Below are 21,367 nucleotides of genomic sequence, written 5' to 3'. Positions count from 1 at the left end.
AACTTAAAAAGGTTGGTTGAGCAGGTATAACGACTATGCGGACAGATTCCCAGGTGACTGGGCATTTTATTGCTACTGTTGCCCAGAGGGCACAGTATGCATGGGCTGCCTGTGCAATATCTCAATTCCTGGTTATTCTGAATGATAATTAATGGGAGACCCGACAACACTGATGCATCGACATCTGCGTCGAGCTCAATGAACCAAACACTGTGTCAGTGTGCAGTAACAGCTAATCCTTTCGATAGCTCAGTTGATAAAGTGGAAAGCTGTATTAGCTTATGCGGAGTTCTTTAGGGCACTGGTTCAAATCCAGCTCGATGGATCACTCATTACGTTTTTACCATGAATTGATTAACGTGGAATCCGACCCCGACTTAAGTTGAAAAACTTATTGGGGTGTTACCATTTAGTGGTCAATTGTACAGAATATGTACTGAACTGTGCAATCTACTAATAAAAGTTTCAATCAATCAATCAATAGTGCGTATTCAGAGCGCATGTGTAAAAAAAAAAAATTTAAAAAAATCCCAGTCCACAACTATCCTCATTCACAACACGTTCTCTTAGATTTCCATGTTATGATACATGTTCACATTATTTATTGACTGTATCTAAAAAGTATTTAAAAAAATATAGTATTATTTAAATGAAGATATGAAATAATCCTAAATGAAATTCAATGACTTGGTTTATATTATTGTATATACTAGGTCATAAAATCAGTGTCAGTTGAGTTGGTCCATAGATTTCCTGTAGGGAATTTTAATGTCCAGCAGATGTCAGTATTTAGTGACACAGGATCAATACAGTCTATAAATGTGTCAAAAGGCTGTGCAACGCCTCATCAACCCATCACTAACAATCACACAGGTCAGGTAATGTCAAGACTTTAATCTACATTGGACATAGGCAGTCTTCTTTACTGTCAAAGACTTTTTGACGAATCAATCAAACAGAGCCCCCAGTCAAATGACAAATTCAGTATTACTTTTCAACAGACATTTATTTAATCTTGTTGTTTGTGGTCTGGACATTTGACACAGGAATTTAACTTTTCCACACACCATCCTGAATCACGGTTTCAATCGTAGTCCATGTTAACTACCAAACCGTAACTTAAAAGGGTTGGTTGAACAAGTATAAGGACTAGCAGGTCATTACAAATGTTGTTAATAGGCACAGTACCCATGGACTAAGTTTTGGGGAAATTCCTATTGAAATCAATGGGACATCCTTCAAAGTTCCACTTATTCCATCAGATTCCAACTGTTCCAACTTCAGGAGTTGTGTGCTTGATTTCAACAATACTAAAATAATTCCGAGATTTCACTTCATCATCAGCATTGGAGCAATCACACGCAATTCCTTCAGGAATTGCCTCATCTAGTTTTTAATGTTTAATAAAAAACTAAATAACGACAAAAAAAGATACAGCAATACAACATTTCGAAGTTTTAACCTATTCAAACCATTCCACCTTCGACTCATTGCACCATTCTGGAAATTCAAACTTCCCCTTTTCCTTGTCAAAAAAAGTTGAGGATTTTCCAGAATTCCTGCTTTTCCGAAGCCCTATTTCCACCCTTTTTCTGGCGACTACACCTTCCACATTTTTCAACGCGTTTTAACTTTTCCACCGTCGAAGCTTTCTTCTGCATAAGAAGTGGAAAAATTCTCTGTTTTCCCGAAATTCCGTATTACCATTTGTCATTTCAACATGTTATTACTTCAACAATTCTCCACCGATTGAAAAATTGTCCAAGACATCAATAAATTTAGATTAGATACTACTTTATTTATTCCTTCAGGAGAGTAAATGCCTTGGCAGAAGACACCTCCTGCCAAAGATGCCTATACCGCAGGATTTTTAATTTTTCAAATGATCATCAAATGTTGCCGTTGACATCATTTTTATGCACTGAAATTTTTTACACTGAATTTTTTTCAAGCTGAATTTTTTTACACTGAATTTTTTTACACTGAATTTTTTTTATGCTGAATTTTTATACCCTAAAACTTTATACACAACACTTTTATACGCCGAAATTGTTTTCACTGAATTTTTATGCACTGAAATTTTTTACACTCAATTTCTACACAGAATTTTTTTTGCACTGAATTTTTTTCACATTAGTTTTTTCACACTGATTTTTTTTACGCTGAATTTTTATACACCAAATTTTTATACACAGAATTTTTTACGCTGAAATTTTTCACACCTAATTTTCTTTACGCTGAAATCATACACTAAATTTTTATATACTGATTTTTTTTACATTAAATATTTATACACTGAATTTATTTACAAATACTTTTTTTACACTTAATTTTTATACATTGCATTTTTTTTACACTGAATTTTTACACACTGACTTTTTATTCACTAAAATTTTTTACACTAAATTTTTATCAAGCTGAATTTTTTTACACTGAATTTTTTTTATGCTGAATTTTTACACCCTGAATTTTTATAACACAACACTTTTATACGCTGACATTTTTTTCACTGAATTTTTATGCACTGAAATTATTTACAGTCAATTTTTACACACAGAATTTTTTTTTGCACTGAATTTTTTTCACATTTATTTTTTTACACTGATTTTTTTTACGCTGAATTTTTATACACCAAAATTTTATACGCTGAAATTTTTACTATGAATATTTATAGACAAAACATTTTTTACGCTGAAATTTTTCTCACCTAATTTTCTTTACGCAGAAATCATACACTAAATTTTTATATACTGATATTTTTTACATCAAATATTTATACACTGAATTTCTTTACAAATACTTTTTTTTTACATTGCATTTTTTTACCCTGATTTTTTACACACTGAATTTTTGTGCACTGACATTTTTACCACTGAATTGTTTTACGCTGAATTTTTTGCACTGATTTTTTTTATGTTGAATATTTTTACACTGAATTTTTTTGACGCTACATTTTTATACTCTGAATTTTAATACACTGAATTTTTTTACACCAATTTTTTGTACTGAATTTTTTTACACTGAATTTTTATACATTGCATTTTTTTACACTGAATATATAATTCTTTGTTGATTGAGTACAAAAAAATGCAGATGATTGTGTGTGTGTTGATGTTATTACATCATGTGTCCACAGGGGGCAGTGTAGTGTTGGTCACACACGCACAGGTGTGGGGGATTACAGGTATTAGCTGGGAGTTCATGTGTTTGCTTTTGTGTTTGTTTTACAAGGGAAAAACAGCTCCATCCCCTTGGGAAAGAAGGAAAGAAGGGAAGAATAATGTGGATTTATTGAGGAGAAAGAGAAGTAAATATTTGGTGGCGTTTAAGAAGTGTTTGTGTTCCACCTGCATGACAAGATGAGGACTTTTTTTAAGGCAGCACTTCCAACAAGAAGAAGATGAGGACATGTTTGAGGCAGCACTTCCAACAAGAAGAAGATGAGGACATGTTTGAGGCAGCACTTCCAACAAGAAGAAGATGAGGACATGTTTGAGGCAGCACTTCCAACAAGAAGAAGATGAGGACATGTTTGAGGCAGCACTTCCAACAAGAAGAAGATGAGGACATGTTTGAGGCAGCACTTCCAACAAGAAGAAGATGAGGACATGTTTGAGGCAGCACTTCCAACAAAAAGAAGATGAGGACATGTTTGAGGCAGCACTTCCAACAAGAAGAAGATGAGGACATGTTTGAGGCAGCACTTCCAACAAGAAGAAGATGAGGACATGTTTGAGGCAGCACTTCCAACAAGAAGAAGATGAGGACATGTTTGAGGCAGCACTTCCAACAAGAAGAAGATGAGGACATGTTTGAGGCAGCACTTCCAACAAGAAGAAGATGATGAGGACATGTTTGAGGCAGCACTTCCAACAAGAAGAAGATGAGGACATGTTTGAGGCAGCACTTCCAACAAGAAGAAGATGAGGACATGTTTGAGGCAGCACTTCCAACAAGAAGAAGAAGATGAGGACAGGTTTGAGGCAGCACTTCCAACAAGAAGAAGAAGATGAGGACATGTTTGAGGCAGCACTTCCAACAAGAAGAAGATGAGGACATGTTTGAGGCAGCACTTCCAACAAGAAGAAGATGAGGACATGTTTGAGGCAGCACTTCCAACAAGAAGAAGATGAGGACATGTTTGAGGCAGCACTTCCAACAAGAAGAAGATGAGGACATGTTTGAGGCAGCACTTCCAACAAGAAGAAGATGAGGACATGTTTGAGGCAGCACTTCCAACAAGAAGAAGATGAGGACATGTTTGAGGCAGCACTTCCAACAAGAAGAAGATGAGGACATGTTTGAGGCAGCACTTCCAACAAGAAGAAGAAGATGAGGACATGTTTGAGGCAGCACTTCCAACAAGAAGAAGATGAGGACATGTTTGAGGCAGCACTTCCAACAAGAAGAAGATGAGGACATGTTTGAGGCAGCACTTCCAACAAGAAGAATATGAGGACATGTTTGAGGCAGCACTTCCAACAAGAAGAAGATGAGGACATGTTTGAGGCAGCACTTCCAACAAGAAGAAGATGAGGACATGTTTAAGGCAGCACTTCCAACAAGAAGAATATGAGGACATGTTTGAGGCAGCACTTCCAACAAGAAGAAGAAGATGAGGACATGTTTGAGGCAGCACTTCCAACAAGAAGAAGATGAGGACATGTTTGAGGCAGCACTTCCAACAAGAAGAAGAAGATGAGGACATGTTTGAGGCAGCACTTCCAACAAGAAGAAGAAGATGAGGACATGTTTGAGGCAGCACTTCCAACAAGAAGAAGATGAGGACATGTTTCAGGCAGCACTTCCAACAAGAAGAAGAAGATGAGGACATGTTTGAGGCAGCACTTCCAACAAGAAGAAGATGAGGACATGTTTGAGGCAGCACTTCCAACAAGAAGAAGATGAGGACATGTTTGAGGCAGCACTTCCAACAAGAAGAAGATGAGGACATGTTTGAGGCAGCACTTCCAACAAGAAGAAGATGAGGACATGTTTGAGGCAGCACTTCCAACAAGAAGAAGATGAGGACATGTTTGAGGCAGCACTTCCAACAAGAAGAAGAAGATGAGGACATGTTTGAGGCAGCACTTCCAACAAGAAGAAGATGAGGACATGTTTGAGGCAGCACTTCCAACAAGAAGAAGATGAGGACATGTTTGAGGCAGCACTTCCAACAAGAAGAAGATGATGAGGACATGTTTGAGGCAGCACTTCCAACAAGAAGAAGATGAGGACATGTTTGAGGCAGCACTTCCAACAAGAAGAAGAAGATGAGGACAGGTTTGAGGCAGCACTTCCAACAAGAAGAAGAAGATGAGGACATGTTTGAGGCAGCACTTCCAACAAGAAGAAGATGAGGACATGTTTGAGGCAGCACTTCCAACAAGAAGAAGAAGATGAGGACATGTTTGAGGCAGCACTTCCAACAAGAAGAAGAAGATGAGGACATGTTTGAGGCAGCACTTCCAACAAGAAGAAGAAGATGAGGACATGTTTGAGGCAGCACTTCCAACAAGAAGAAGATGAGGACATGTTTGAGGCAGCACTTCCAACAAGAAGAAGGACTAGAAGTGACGTCATACCTGAGGTGAGTGCAAACTGTGAAAGAGGTGACTTGTCTTAAAGCGACAGTACACCCGTTTAAATGAGTGACATGCAATGAAAGATGTCTCGGAGACAAGAAGAAGGACAACTAGTCTTAAAGGAATAATATTCATGGCTGAAAAACTGCAAAAGAAGAGACAAAATAATCTAAATGTTGAATAAATCTGAACACATTTAAATAATTAGTTAAATGTGTCATTAATTATTGTTATTAAATAAATTGTATCATAGGAAACATTAATTTATTCAATTATGAATTACAATTTAATGATTTATTTATGTAATGATTTAAGAAATTATTGATTTAATTATTTAATGGTTGAAGTAATGATTAAATTATGGTTTTAATATTTAATGATACAAATAATGATTAATTTAATGTGATATGTATTTTCACAATTTAATTAATTATTTAATGATTTAATGGTGTAATATTTAATTTAATGATTCAAATTGTTTAATTTAATTATTTATTGATCAAATTAAGTATTGATTCAATGATGTCATATTTAATTTAATGAGTCAAATTATTTAATGATTCAAACATGCTTTAACTCTTTGATTAAATTAAAAATTGAAGCATATTTCACGATTTCATTTATTTATTATGATTTGAATAATTAATCATTTAATGATTCAAGTAATGATTACATTACATTTTTACATTTAATTTAATGATCAAATAATGATTATTTTAATGCGTTATGTATTTAATTTAATTTCACAATTTAATCACTTATTTTAATGATTTAAGTAAGTATTAAATATTATTACTATTAATTATTTAAGTATCAATATTTAATTAAGTATTAATATTTAATTTATGATTCAAATACTTGTTTAATGAATACTTTGATTATTTATTGATTCATTTAAGTATTGATTCAATGATCTAATATTTAATTTAGTGAATCAAATTATTTAATGATTCAAATAATTATTTATGATTGATTTAACTATTTGATTAATTTAATATAATTTAAGCTTATTTCAATGGTTCCATTATATAATTATTTTTTAAAATAATTAATAATAATTTCGCCACACCTCCTGTGTGTGTGTGTGCGTGTGTGTGTGCGTGCGTGTGTGTGTGTGTGTGTGTGTGTGTGTGCGTGTGTGTGTGTGTGTGTGTGTGTGTGACAATCATTGGTACTTTAATTTTTTTTGTGTGTTTTTTTTTTTCTCCATATAATGTGAAAGCTGTGTAATGGTTTGTGTGTTTTTGTGTGTTTTTGTGTGTGTTGCTGCATACAGATAATGAACTGTTATTATCCCAGGAGAAGGAATTAGACAAATGTGTACAATTTGTCACGATATTGTCTTCTCACAACATGAAATGCAATCATCCTAAATGTGAGGCAAAATCTGCCCAATTGGTTTCTTTTCTCTTTTTTTTTTAACAAATCTTTGTTTACATGCCAATAATATGCAAGATGTAATTATTTATTATATTAAAATAAATCAATTCCCCAAAATGCATAAAAAACAAAAGTAACTTAATCAAACAATATTACAAATTATATATATATATTATATTGATAAATGCATTCCTCCTATGCAAGTTTATGGATTGTCAATATTTGCAACCTGAAAATGATTATTTTTCTCCTCAATCTTGCAAACTTTTCTCTTCAGAGATGCTAGTGTGTGTGTGTGTGTGTGTGTGTGTGTGTGTGTGTGTGTGTGTGTGTGTGTGTGTGTGTGTGTGTGTGTGTGCAGCACAAGTCAATTGGTTGTTGTGGCTGTGAGTTTATTTGTTGCTAATCAGACTAATGATCCCGCGGGTGTCTGCTTAAGTGTAAAACAACATTTAGAGTGCGAGCAGGAAGTGTGCACACATGATGCTACAGTTTGTGTGCAAGGAAGGGAGAAAAGAATGAAATAGATCATGATAATAATATTAATAATGATGCTAATAACAGCAGTAGTCATGTGTTGTTTATGCCAGGAAGTCAAATGTTGGCTCATAGAAACAGGAACTTAAACTAGGGCTCTCTAAACCTTTTTAGAAATCAAAGCATCTCAAACTTTTTCATTTTCAAAACCAATGTTTTTTATTTATTATTATTATTTTTTTTTGTAAGCTTCAAGGCTTCCCTCAAGTTTTGCCCCGAGGACCCAAAGGTGTCTCAGTCATTGAAGTGTTTTTTTAATGCTTAAATTCTTATCTAACGTTGGCTCCGTCAATATAAGGTTTTAATATTTTTGCTTTATGCCTTTTATGTTTTGTTCATGGAAGAAATATGCATTATATATATCACCTTGAGGGGAATATTTAATTAGTAATTCATTTTACAGGAAACACACAAAAATATGCAAAATGTTCCTCCAAATATATTTAAGATGGAATATTTGATTTGAATCCCAAATCATTTTAGTGAACCAGCTACAGATCATCTTCATATATATATATATATATATATATATATATATATATATATATATATATATATATATATATATATATATATATATATATATATATATATATATATATATATGTGTGTATGTATGTATGTATATGTATATATATATATATATATACATATACATACATACATACACACATATATATATATATATATATATGTGTGTATGTATGTATGTATATGTACATATATATATATATATATATATATATATATATACATATATATATATATATGTGTGTGTATATATACATGTGTATATATATACATACATATACATATATGCATCCATATATACATATGTATGTATATATATATGGATGTATGGCTTCCACCTGCTACCATGGGGCAGGTGCATCAGAGGCAGAAGAAACAGCTTCTTTCCCAGAGCTGTCACCATGTTGAACTCTAACTTATAATAATAATAATAATAAATCAGCCCTATCCAATATCCTACAATACTACCTTTCCAGTGCAATATGTCCGACAATGATTGTTATTTATTACTTGGGTACTCTTGTCTTGTTCTGTGTATTGTACAGTATTTTGTATTCCTATAAAATGTTGTATATTGTACAGGATTGCTCATTATTTTGATTGGATAGTAGTCTGTTTATTTCAATTGTTAGTTCTTCCTTTATTACCTCTTCTGCCCATATTTGTTCTCACTACTGTACCTTATGTTGGAGTCCTTCATCTCTTTATATGCAAATAAAATGACAAAGTCCATTCTATTTTATATATATATAAAATACACACATCTAAATCAACTTCAGATGTAATTATAGTTAGTTAATTATAGATTTTCATTCGATTGTATTTTTTGTCATTAAAACAACTTTTTGTTCAAGGGAAAACACACAAAATATTCCAAATGTTCCTCCATAAATATTTCTGAGTGGAATATCTGATGTTAAATAATTGTAGTCTAGTATAATCAGAGGTGGGTAGTAACGCGCTACATTTACTCCGTTACATCTACTTGAGTAACTTTTGGGATCCATTGTACTTCTACCAGTAGTTTTTATGCAACATACTTTTACTTTTACTTGAGTATATTTATAGAGAAGAAAGGCTACTTTTACTCCAATCCATTTATCTACATTCAGCTCGCTACTCGCTACTTGTTTTGAATGGATCTGTTAATGTTTGTTTTGGTTTTTCCAAGTAGAATCTACACATGCCAGCGTTTCACCAATCACATGCAGTCACTGGTGACCTTGGACCAATCAAACAGAGCCAGGCGGTCACATGACCCGACTTAAACACCTTGAAAAACTTATTGGGGTGTTACCATTTAGTGCTCAATTGTACAAAATATGTACTGTACTGTGCTATCTAATAATAAAAGTCTCAATCAATGTTAATTTATTGTGGCTCATTGTGCCTTATTTTAATGTACTATTATTTAATATATATCATTGTTTTAGTTGCTTAAGAGATATTCCTGGCTCTGAATTTGCTTATTGCTATTTTTATGTTTTTGTGCATTACTTGTTGCCGTCATCATTAAAGGAACAGGTTACTCATCAGTTACTCAGTACTTGAGTCGTTTTTTCACAACATACTTTTTACTTTTACTCAAGTAAATATTTGGGTGACTACTCCTTACTTTTACTTGAGTAATACATCTGTAAAGTAACAGTACTCTTACTTGAGTACAATTTCTGGCTCCTCTACCCACCTCTGGTTATTAACTACTATAGCTTTATGTTATTAATTGCAATAGCTTTTATGTTAACTACTATAGTTTTTTGTTATTAACTACTATAGTTTTTATGTTAACTACTATAGATTTATGTTTACTACTATAGTTTTTATGTTAATAACTACTGTAGTTTTATGTTAACTACTATAGTTTTTATGTGATTAACTACTATAGTTTTTATGTGATTAACTACTATAGTTTTTATGTTAACTACTATAGATTTATGTTTACTACTATAGTTTTTATGTTAATAACTACTGTAGTTTTATGTTAACTACTACAGTTTTGTTATTAACTACTCTAGTTTTATTAATTGTTATAGTTTTTATGTTAACTGCTATAGTTTTAACTACTAAAGTTTTGTTTTCAACTACTATTGTTTTTATGTTAACTACAACAATTTTATGTGATTAACTACTATAGTTTTATGTGAACTACTATAGTTTTTATGTTATTAACTACTATAGTTTTATGTTAACTACTACAGTTTTGTTATTAACTACTCTAGTTTTATTAATTGTTATAGTTTTTATGTTAACTGCAATAGTTTTAACTACTAAAATTTTGTTTTCAACTACTATTGTTTTTATGTTAACTACTATAGTTTTTGTTAACTACTATAGTTTTATGTGAAATAATATAGTTTTATGTTAACTACTATCGTTTTTTGTGTTAATTACTATCGTTTTTATGTTAACTACAACAATTTTATGTTATTAACTACTATAGTTTTTATGTTAACTACTATAGGTTTGTTATTAACTACTAGACTTTTTAAGTTAACTCCTATAGTTTTTATGTTAACTATTACATTTTTTTATGTTAACTACTATCGTTTTTATATCAACTAATATTGTATAGTTTTGTTTTTAACTACTATAGTTTTATGTTAACTATTGTACATTTTATGTTATTAACTACTATAGTTTTTATGTTAACTACTAGAGTTTTGTTATTAACTACTAGACTTTTTAAGTTAACTCCTATAGATTTTATGTTAAATATTACATTTTTTATGTTAACTACTATCGTTTTTACATCAACTACTATTGTATAGTTTTGTTTTTAACTACTATAGTTTTATCTTAACTATTATACATTTTATGTTATTAACTACTATAGCTTGACAGTATGTTATTAATTACTATAGTTTTGTTATTAACTATTAGTTATGCTAATGATTATAGTTTTTGTTAACTACTATAGTTCTGTGTGAAATAATATAGTTTTATGTTAACTACTATAGTTTTGTTATTAACTACTAGACATTTGAAGTTAACTCCTATAGTTTTTATGTTTACTATAGTTTTATGTTAACTACTATCGTTTCTTATGTTAATTACTATCGTTTTTATGTTAACTACAACAATTTTATGTTATTAACTACTATAGTTTTTATGTTAACTACTATAGTTTTGTTATGAAATAATCCTAAATGAAATTCAATGACTTGGTTTATATTATTGTATATACTAGGTCATAAAATCAGTGTCAGTTGAGTTGGTCCATAGATTTCCTGTAGGGAATTTTAATGTCCAGCAGATGTCAGTATTTAGTGACACAGGATCAATACAGTTTATAAATGTGTCAAAAGGCTGTGCAACGCCTCATCAACCCATCACTAACAATCACACAGGTCAGGTAATGTCAAGACTTTAATCTACACTGGACATAGGTAGTCTTCTTTACTGTCAAAGACTTTTTGACAAATCAATCAAACAGAACCCCCAATCAAATGACAAATTCAGTATTGCTTTTTAGCAGACATTTATTAAATATTGTTGTTTGTGGTCTGGACATTTGACACAGGAATTTAACTTTTCCACACACCATCCTGAATCACGGTTTCAATCGTAGTCCATGTTAACTACCAAACCGTAACTTAAAAGGGTTGGTTGAAAAACTATAAGGACTAGCAGGTCATTGCTAATGTTGCTGGTAGGCACAGTACTCATGAACTAAATTTTGGGGAAATTCCTATTGAAATCAATGGGACAACCTTCAAAGTTGCACTTATTCCATCTGATTCCAACTGTAACAACTTCAAAATTTTCAGACTCTTCAGGAATTGTGTACTTGAGTTAAACAATGCTAAAATAATTCCGGTATTTCAGTTCATCATCAGCATTGGAGCAATCACACGCAATTCCTTCAGGAATTGCCTCATCTAGTTTTTAATGTTTAATAAAAAATAAAATAACGACAAAAAAAGAAACAACAATACAACATTTCGAAGTTTTAACCTATTCAAACCATTCCACCTTCGAACTTTCTTCAGCCGCACAATACTTGTGCTATAGTTGTAGGAAATGTCTCAAAACCTCTTCAGAAGTGCCGACAAAATCCAAAAAGGGCAGAAAATGCATATTTTTGGAAAACTTTTTTTCTCGAAAATGTCGTAAGGGGGGGGGGCCTTACGCAAAAATCCCCAAAAACGAACTTGCTTCAGCCGCACAATACTTGTGCTATAGTTGTAGGAAATGTCTCAAAACCTCTTCAGAAGTGCCGATAAAACCCAAAAAGGGCAGAAAATGCATATTTTTGGAAAAAAGAAATTCTCGAGAATGTCGTAAGGGGGGGGCCTTACGCAAAAATTCCCAAAAACGAACTTGATTCAGCCGCACAATACTTGTGTTATTGCTTTTTCTGGCGACTACTCCTTCCACATTTTTCAACGCGTTTTAACTGTTCCACCGTCGAAGCTTTCTTCTGCATAAGAAGTGGAAAAATTCTCTGTTTTCCCGAAATTCCGTATTACCATTTGTCATTTCAACATGTTATTACTTCAATAATTCTCCACCGATTGAAAAATTGTCCAAGACATCAATAAATTTAGATTAGATACTACTTTATTTATTCTTTCAGGAGAGTAAATGCCTTGGCAGAAGACACCTCCTGCCAAAGATGCCTATACCGCAGGATTTTTAATTTTTCAAATAATCATCAAAGGTCGCCGTTGACATCAGTGATGCTGTTTGGAACAGAAATGATATATTTAGTAAGTAGAAAGAAAACACAAAGAGCCCGGGCAACAGCAGCGAAGGTCTGCCCGGCCGCAGACTGGCTGCGTAGTCCTTATAGCTGTTCAACCAACCTTTTTAAGTTACGGTTGGGTAGTTAACATGGGCGCCAATTGCCTCGTACCTTGGTAGCTGTTTAGCCAACCCTTTTAAGTTACGGTTTTAAGAAGTACCAAGTGTTGAAACCGTGGGTCAGGATGGTGTGTGTAAAAGCAAAAAGCCTGTGTCAGTCCACAGCATTGGAGCATTCGTACACAATTCCTTCAGGAATGGCCTCATTTACTTTTAAATGTTTAATAAAAAAGGAAAATAACTACAAATAAAGGTACAACAATACAATGTTTCCACATTTTTTAACCTATTACACCATTTTGGAAAGTCCAGGATTTTCCAAAATTCTTGCTTTTACAAAGCCTTCTTTGCAGCGACGACTCTTTTCACAGTTTTCAACACGTTACAACTTTCAGAGTCCAAGGGTTTTGCTATTAATAGAACATTGACGGTCTACTTCACTGTCTGGGCAGCCTATTAAAATCACCGGTCGGTGGTAAAACCAATATTGAATGTCACATTTTAATAGAGCATTCGTCAAAAAGTTGGCTTTCACAATTTTATCATCAGGGAGACTGACACGGGCATTTAGCTTTTCCACACACCATCCTGACTCACGGTTTCGACGTTTGGTACTTGTTAAAACTGTAACTTAAAATGGTTTGCTGAACAGCTATCAAGGTTCGATGCAATAGGCGCCCATGTTAACTACCCAACCGTAACTTAAAAAGGTTGGTTGAACAGCTATAACGACTATGCGGCCAGATTCCCAGGTGACTGGGCATTTCATTGCTACTGTTGCCCAGAGGGCACAGTATGCATGGGCTGCCTGTGCAATATCTCAATTCCTGGTTATTCTGAATGATAATTAGTGGGAGACCTGACAACACTGATGCATCGACAGTAAACAGTAAAAAAATGTATGATTTATTTTTTAACACTTTAATGAGTAGGACACTTTTCGATCCCCAATTATTTTAGTATGATTTGTTTTGAAGTGTCATTGCTCCAAAAATAATAATGAATCAAAATCCAAAATGAAGGCTTCAATTATTATATCATCTCAAATATTCCACCTCAAAAAGTTATTGGATGAAAATATTGCATATTTTCTGTTTTTTCCATTTTTTTTCCTAATGTTGATCTAGAGATTTAAAACATGAATAATACTGAAAACAATACTAATAATACTGAATAATGACACATTTTTAATATATTTTTTTGACCAAAACCCTAACTGAGTGGAGGCCTAAATGTATATTTTTGATACATATATTGTATTGGTTTTTCAAATCAAAAATATGAAAATGGCCCCCGCTTGCTTTGATTTTTCAGTGGAAAAAGTTTGGACACCCCTGCCATATGGTCTCCACATCAAAGGTCCATTTCCCTACGAAGACCATGCATCCTGCCCATCAACCAATGGCCTCACCAGCCAAGTTTGATCACTCTATGGAGGCTGTACACCCCTCCCATCCCCACACCGCTGGCCCATCACCAAATGTCCACACCTATGGTCCTTCACCCGGCGTACACAATAGCTTGCTACCTGAATCCACCTGAGAATAAAAAGGCAGCTTTCCTGGCACCAGACAGGAGAGATGCAGGCAACCCATCTATTGAGGACACTATCTGTTATCAACCACAGGCAGAAAAATCATGGACGCCATGTGATGGATGTAGGGAGGAGTTGGAAAAAATGTGGGCAGAAAAAGAAGGAATTGAAGAAGTCCTCTTGAAAATAGGTAAGTAGCATTCATGATGTCATTGTTTTGTTGACTTCAACTTGTGATTGGGCTTTGAACACATTTTCTCCTTCTGCTATTGTTTGTGCTCTTTTTTCCCTTTCAGATCCGGTCCAAGTCAGAGTACTTCAAACTCTCTGCGACTTGGTTGGAGACAAATACAGCGACGGCCCTCCTCAACAATCGGGCCAGCAAGAGCTCTTTCCTGAGAGCGGCGTATTCATATCATTGTTCCGCCTTGCTGCCATGAGACATGCTGCAGAGCCCAAATGTATGCCTTTATTTGGACCTCTTTTTTCTACAGTAGAGGAGTGTCAAAATGCTGTCCCTTTTTGACGCCCTGGAAACAAACCTGCAGGAACACCAAAGCGCATCCTTAAGCGGAAAAAAGTGGAAGGAATCCTTAGTAAGTTTTCCCAAACAGAGGGTGTTTTCAGGCCAAAATTGGGTCACAATAATGAAATGGAAGTTCAATATGAGAAATGTTGATCCCTTTTCGATTACAGCAGACTGGAAGCATAACTGAATGTTACATCATTACAATTTGTTATCCACTCAAAACTAGCGTTATGATGAGCAATATAGTCTGATGTCCATCAACTTGAAGTGTGGTTGTGTGTATTAATGGTTTTGCGTAAATGAAGGCTTTAAACGGCAATAAAAAAGCATTAAATTAGGCATTTAAAAAAGGGAATATGATTGTAGGACATGGCGGACAGTCAATATGTCAAACGGTAAAGGAAAATGAACTTAAGAAGGTTACAGTCATCTGTCTGTGTGTTTCTTTTTTGAACTGCATACAAGAGGTATTGTAAGGTGGGAACACGACAAAAGCACTGCTTCAATCAAGCAAAATGAAACTGCTCTGGGGGCATCAACTTTTCCATTCTTTGGTCACTGTAGGCGTGTAGTCCTTAACTGTGACACCATGTCAGGATAATGGAGAAGCTGAGCCGACACGGAGTCGTTTATTTCAATCATCTCCACTTCAACACATATGAGCTAACTTGCCTAACATTAGCAACTGTTGTGACGCAATTCCCTCAAGTGATCTACGCTAGCCTAGGATGGACAAAAGAGGCCATTTTCACAGCAGACCACAACTATTTCATTCTCTGACATTCCCACAATAAATGAATACAAGTTCCTTCAGCTGCCGGACACTTGATACATACTTGCTGTTTACTGTAAACATTTGAAACAACAGAGAGGGTGTAAATACAAGAAATGCAATATGTTTCATTGCTATAGCTTTTTTAAAATGCATTTGATTGGCATTTTTACCAATATTATTCTGTATTTTTCTCAAATGTTTAAATCCATCATCCATTTCCAAACACATGCATCATTTGCAATCCTAGTATGATGTTCATTTATTTTTCCATAAAACCTTTGAACTATTTGAAAACAAATTGTATCCTGATTAAAATGGTTTGTGGCTGTTATAAGTCATCATTTCAGAGAATATATATATATATATATATATATATATATATATATATATATATATACTTACAGCATGTTTCAAACAGACACAACTAAATAAATGGCTAATGGGTATATTATATTGATCATCTGATGCAGAATGGGATGTTTGTTTAGAGGCTTTAAGTGCAGTTCTCCTTTAATATTTTGGATAGTCGAACCTTTTAATGAGCGATTGTCTACGGCCACGCACACAGTCAAAACACCAGATGCTACTCCACAAAAATAAATCAATAAAAATACATTCTCCAATGAAACAGCTTTGTAATCCAATTCTAATACACTAGATAGTAACAGTTCATGTCAACTTTTCAACTCATTTACTTGTCTAATGCTTGCAACTGTGTGTATACAGATCATTGGAAGCTTTTGATGATGTAAAAAAAACAACTAAATGCAGTCGCACATGGGCATTACATTTTTTGAAGTAGCAACAAAATGGCATTAAAAAGCATTACATTTGATTTGCATTATTATTGTTATTGCATTGCATAGATTTGATACAGTAGAAGCATTTAAGTCTCACCTTAAAACTCATCTGTATACTCTAGCCTTTAAATAGACCTCCTTTTTAGACCAGTTGATCTGCCGCTTCTTTTCTTTCTCCTATGTCCCCCCCTCCACAGGGGGTCCGGTCCGATGACCACGGATGAAGTACTGGCTGTCCAGAGTCGAGACCCAGGATGGACCGCTCGCCTGTATCGGTTGGGGACATCTCTACGCTGCTGATCCGCTTGAGATGGTTTCCTGTGGACGGGACTCTCGCTGCTGTCTTGGATCCGCTTGAACTGAACTCTCGCGGCTGTGTTGGAGCCACTATGGATTGAACTTTCACAGTATCATGTTAGACCCGCTCCACATCCATTGCTTTCGGTCCTCTCCAAGGTTTCTCATAGTCAGCATTGTCACTGGCGTCCCACTGGATGTGAATTCTCCCTGCCCACTGGGTGTGAGTTTTCCTTGCCCTTTTGTGGGTTCTTCCGAGGATGTTGTAGTCGTAATGATTTGTGCAGTCCTTTGAGACATTTGTGATTTGGGGCTATATAAATAAACATTGATTGATTGATAGCTGTAGAAACTGATGTGGCAAAATGACGAATGGCTGATGATTATGTTCTTGCCTTGCAGCGTATGTCCTGAGATGCAGTACCCTTCCTGATTGGGACGATATTGAGGAGGTCAAGCTCAAGAAAGCTTTGGTAAACAAAAGTCAGGCCAGAGAGGGTTTGAAGTAGGCCCTTGTACCTGTCAAGTTCATTCTATGGTAGGATGTTCAATATTTTGGTCTAGGTTTGCGCAGTATATGTTGTCAAAAATGGCCCTATGATGTAGCTTTTAGTACCAGGTTATACTGTGATAATGCATATTGAGCTGTGCTGTGCCAAGCAAATTTGGCAGTGATGCAACCTCACTAACAAGCTAGCGGCTAATATCCTTTTACAGTTCAAAGTTGTTTCCAAATCAAAAAAAAATGACGCAGTACGTTACTGCTTACATAATCAGGTATATTAGTAGCTTTTGTAACCAATTTCAACATGTTTCAATGATCATTTGTGTACCAAATGTTATATTGTTATGGCAGGAGGCTGTTCTATTGTTTACAACAGTGTTTCTTAATCCTAGGGCTGGAGCCCACTGTTTGGCTGCGAGTACCCCTTGGAAGCCGCCAATAAATATCTGTTTCTTAGCTGTGGTCCGTCCATATGGGCCGCAATGGTACTCGCTTGTAATCCACTTTAGTGTAGAAGGACTCATTCAGTGTTTATATTTCATTTGGCCCCAGACCCCTCTGTAGTGGAACATTCTGAGACCCCTCTGTGGTGGAAAAGTTGGTCGTGCCCCAAGGTTAAAAATGTTAAGAATCCCTGCTTTTCAATGTGTGATTATTTTTTGGTATGTAGACCAGTTCCAGACAGCACGGTTACAATTTTATAAATGTATTTCAGTTTTTGCTTGGAATATTTCAAAAATGGAAATGTTGTCATTTACTCACCTTCTTACTGAGATGAAGTCAAGTGTTTTTTGAACTAAGGTACCTGCTTTGCTCAACAAGGAGTTCAAAAAACTACACCTGACTTTTTCACAATAACAAAGTGAGTACTTCAGGTCAAATTCATTTATTTTTGTATTTGTTTTCTTTTCTGTATATTGTTTTCTATGTTGTCTTAAGTATTGTAAATGACAATATGTACATGATGTATGTACTAATTTACTACATTTACATTTTGTTATTTCATCTATTTTTAAATTATATTTTAAAATAAAGTGATACACCTTTCAATATTTGAGTATTTGTTTAGTGTTATTTCTAATGAAGTCAGATGAATATTTAAATTGCACTCTCAATTTGTTCTCATGATTCTCAAATTTGAGATATGATAATAAATTGAAGAGAAATAATCAAGACATGAAAAAGACATACATAAGATCTCTTTTATTGCTCACACATCTCATATCTTTCTCTTTTGATCATCCTTCCAAATAAATGAGACATGATTGAGAACAATGGAGCTCTCGTCAGTGTATCCCACTTCTCAAATATTGCTCAAAGGGTTGTCTCAAATCAACCTCCTTTGTCTCAGTGACGTCTTGTCTCTTTTTAACTTCTTTATTGCTCCTAAGGGTCCCTTAGGAGCAATAAAGGAGAAGCAATTGATCACAAAATGAGACGGATATGAGAAGCTCAAAATGTTCTCAAGATACGAGATTAAGCAACAGATGAGCAAGCACATTTTTGCTGTGGCCACGCTCCCTCCACCCCAGTGGACGATGGTGTGGAACAGCGCAGAGGCCACCACAGTGTCTATGTTTCTTTTAGTTGTTATTCATAGCTGGATGTAGAAGTGTCTGCTTGTATCCGCTGCTTTAATGTCTTTCATGTCCTTTGTCTTCTTTGATGTTTAACTCTTACACACATGTGAGAGGGATGTGTACTATGGCTATGAGTTGTTGTTGTTTTTTCCCTTGGCCTCAGTCTGGACCCCCCTTCTTCAGGGCCCAGGTTTAGACCATTTTTTTTTTAGTATATTTTATTTTATATTAATCTTCTATTTTTTTCACCCATTCCCAACCTCATTATACTTTACAGAGCCAGGAGTCCTCGATTACATTTATGTATGGAACACAATCTTATTGTCACAAGACCCAGGGTAGACTAGGGGTTGAGACTGCTGACTTTGAATGAAAAGTACTGGGTTCAAGTCCCACTCAGGTTGACTGCATTTTTTTCTACCTCATCAAACGTTACTGGGCCATCAGTCCTCGATTACATTTGTGTATGAAAAAAAAAATATCTCATCAAGACCCAGGATAGCGCTGTGGTTAAGACCGCTGACTCTGAATGACAGGTACTGGGTTCGAATCCCACTCATGTTGACAAAATTTTGTTTAAGCTTGTCATACTTTACTGAGCCAGGAGTCCTCGATTACATTTGTGTATAGAACACAATCTTCTCTTCAAGAGACCCAGGATAGACCAGGGGTTAAGACATCTGACTCGGAATGAAAAGTACTGGGTTCAAGTCCCACTCAGGTTGACTGTATTTTGTTCTACCTCATCAAACTTTACTGGGCCACAGTCCTCGATTACATTTGTGTATGAAAATAAATTGTCTCATCAAGCCCAGGATAACCCAGTGGTTAAGACTGCTGACTCTGAATGACAGGTACTGGGTTCGAATCCCACTCATGTTGACAAAATATTTTTTAAGCTTGTCATACTTTACTGAGCCAGGAGTCCTCGATTACATTTGTGTATAGAACACAATCTTGTCTTCACAAGACCCAGGATAGACCAGGGGTTAAGACATCTGACTCGGAATGAAAGGTACTGGGTTCAAATCCCACTCAGGTTGACTGTATTTTGTTCTACCTCATCAAACTTTACTGGGCCATCAGTCCTCGATTACATTTGTATATGGAAATAAATTATCTCATCAAGACCCAGGATAGCCCAGTGTTTAAGACTGCTGACTCTGAATGACAGGTACTGGGTTTGAATCCCACTTATGTTGACAAAATTTAGTTTAAGCTTGTCATACTTTACTGAGCCAGGAGTCCTCGATTACATTTGTGTATAGAACACAATCTTCTCTCCACAAGACCCAGGATAGACCAGGGGTTAAGACATCTGACTTGGAATGAAAAGTACTGGGTTCAAGTCCCACTCAGGTTGACTGTATTTTGTTCTACCTCATCAAACTTTACTGGGCCATCAGTCCTCGATTACATTTGTGTATGAAAAAAAATTTGTCTCATCAAGACCCAGGATAGCCCAGTGGTTGAGACTGCTGACTCTGGTTGAAGAGTGTGGGGTTCGACTCCTGCCTGGGTCGATGTGTAATTTAAAAGATCAGCTGGAGGCTGCAAGTTGACAAATATTGTAACTGTGTCATTTCTCCCATGTAATGTTAAAATAATAATTTAATTTACTTTTTTTTTTATCCAATTACAATTAACCTATTTTATTTTATTTGTACCCAGGAGAGCTCATTGGTCAACGCTCTTTATTTATCCTATTCCCACCCACCTCAGGAGTTACACTCACTCGCACACACTCCTACACACACACACACACGCGCACTCATTCTCACACACACACACACACTCACAGGTAACCCCTGAGGTGTCATCATTGACTATTTGACAATTTATTTTGGATTATTATTAGCTTTAGTGTTGACTTAATTTTTCAACTATATGTTAGTCAAAGAAGTAGCACATAACATTAGTCTGTGTGGGGGAGAAGAAGCAGCCCACAATGTATGTCGTCTTGACGCCATACTGCCAAATTACTGACTCCATGTATGGGATTTGAACTCACTACTCCTGTATTAGGAGCCCACAGTGTTGACCATTGAGCTATCCTGGGTCCCAACAAAGTTTGGTTCTCGCTCATATACAAATGTTCTCAGTGAACTATGATCAAGGCAAAACAATAAACTAACGCCTCCTAACAATGGATTTGAACCCAGTAGTTCTGCATGAGAGGCAGCAGTGTTAACCATTGAGCTATCCTGAGTCTTGTTGGAAGTGTAGTCTGGCTCATTCATTAATGGAATCGTGACATCTGTCCCAGTAAACTACGATTGAGGTGGAGCTCAATTTTGAACTGAAGTTACATATCAAACCAATTGGGATTCAAACCCAGTACCCCCATATTTGAAGCTCACAGTGTTGACCATTGAGGTATCCTGGGTTCCATCAAGACATGATTTTCACTAATATACAAATAGAATCATTTAACAATGATAGAGATGAAACAAAAAACAAGACCTCCCATCTTGTAGATTTGAACCCAGTAGTACCGTGTGAGAGGCAGCA

General features: G+C 35.1%; 1 protein-coding gene across 2 annotated transcripts; it reads left to right on the top strand.

The window, feature by feature from the left end:
* The first annotated feature begins 4,870 nt into the window (after positions 1 to 4,870).
* Positions 4,871 to 18,480, top strand: LOC133545178 (uncharacterized). Of its 2 annotated transcripts, XR_009804742.1 has the most exons (4): positions 4,871 to 5,590; positions 14,151 to 14,560; positions 14,667 to 14,966; positions 17,174 to 18,480. XR_009804742.1 is itself a non-coding variant. In XM_061890557.1 (3 exons), exons 1-3 carry the CDS (start codon positions 5,526 to 5,528, stop codon positions 14,894 to 14,896), a joined length of 705 nt encoding a protein of 234 aa, XP_061746541.1. In that variant the 5' UTR covers positions 4,871 to 5,525; the 3' UTR covers positions 14,897 to 15,707. The 2 variants fall into 2 exon arrangements, 1 of the variants encoding a protein (XP_061746541.1); XM_061890557.1 differs by lacking the exon at positions 17,174 to 18,480 and having other exon boundaries at positions 14,667 to 15,707.
* Positions 18,481 to 21,367: the final 2,887 nt, after the last annotated feature.

This window comes from Nerophis ophidion, linkage group LG28 (assembly GCF_033978795.1).
Source record: "Nerophis ophidion isolate RoL-2023_Sa linkage group LG28, RoL_Noph_v1.0, whole genome shotgun sequence".
Classification (NCBI taxonomy): Eukaryota; Metazoa; Chordata; class Actinopteri; order Syngnathiformes; family Syngnathidae; genus Nerophis; species Nerophis ophidion.
This window is presented reverse-complemented; position numbering and strand designations above follow the sequence as displayed.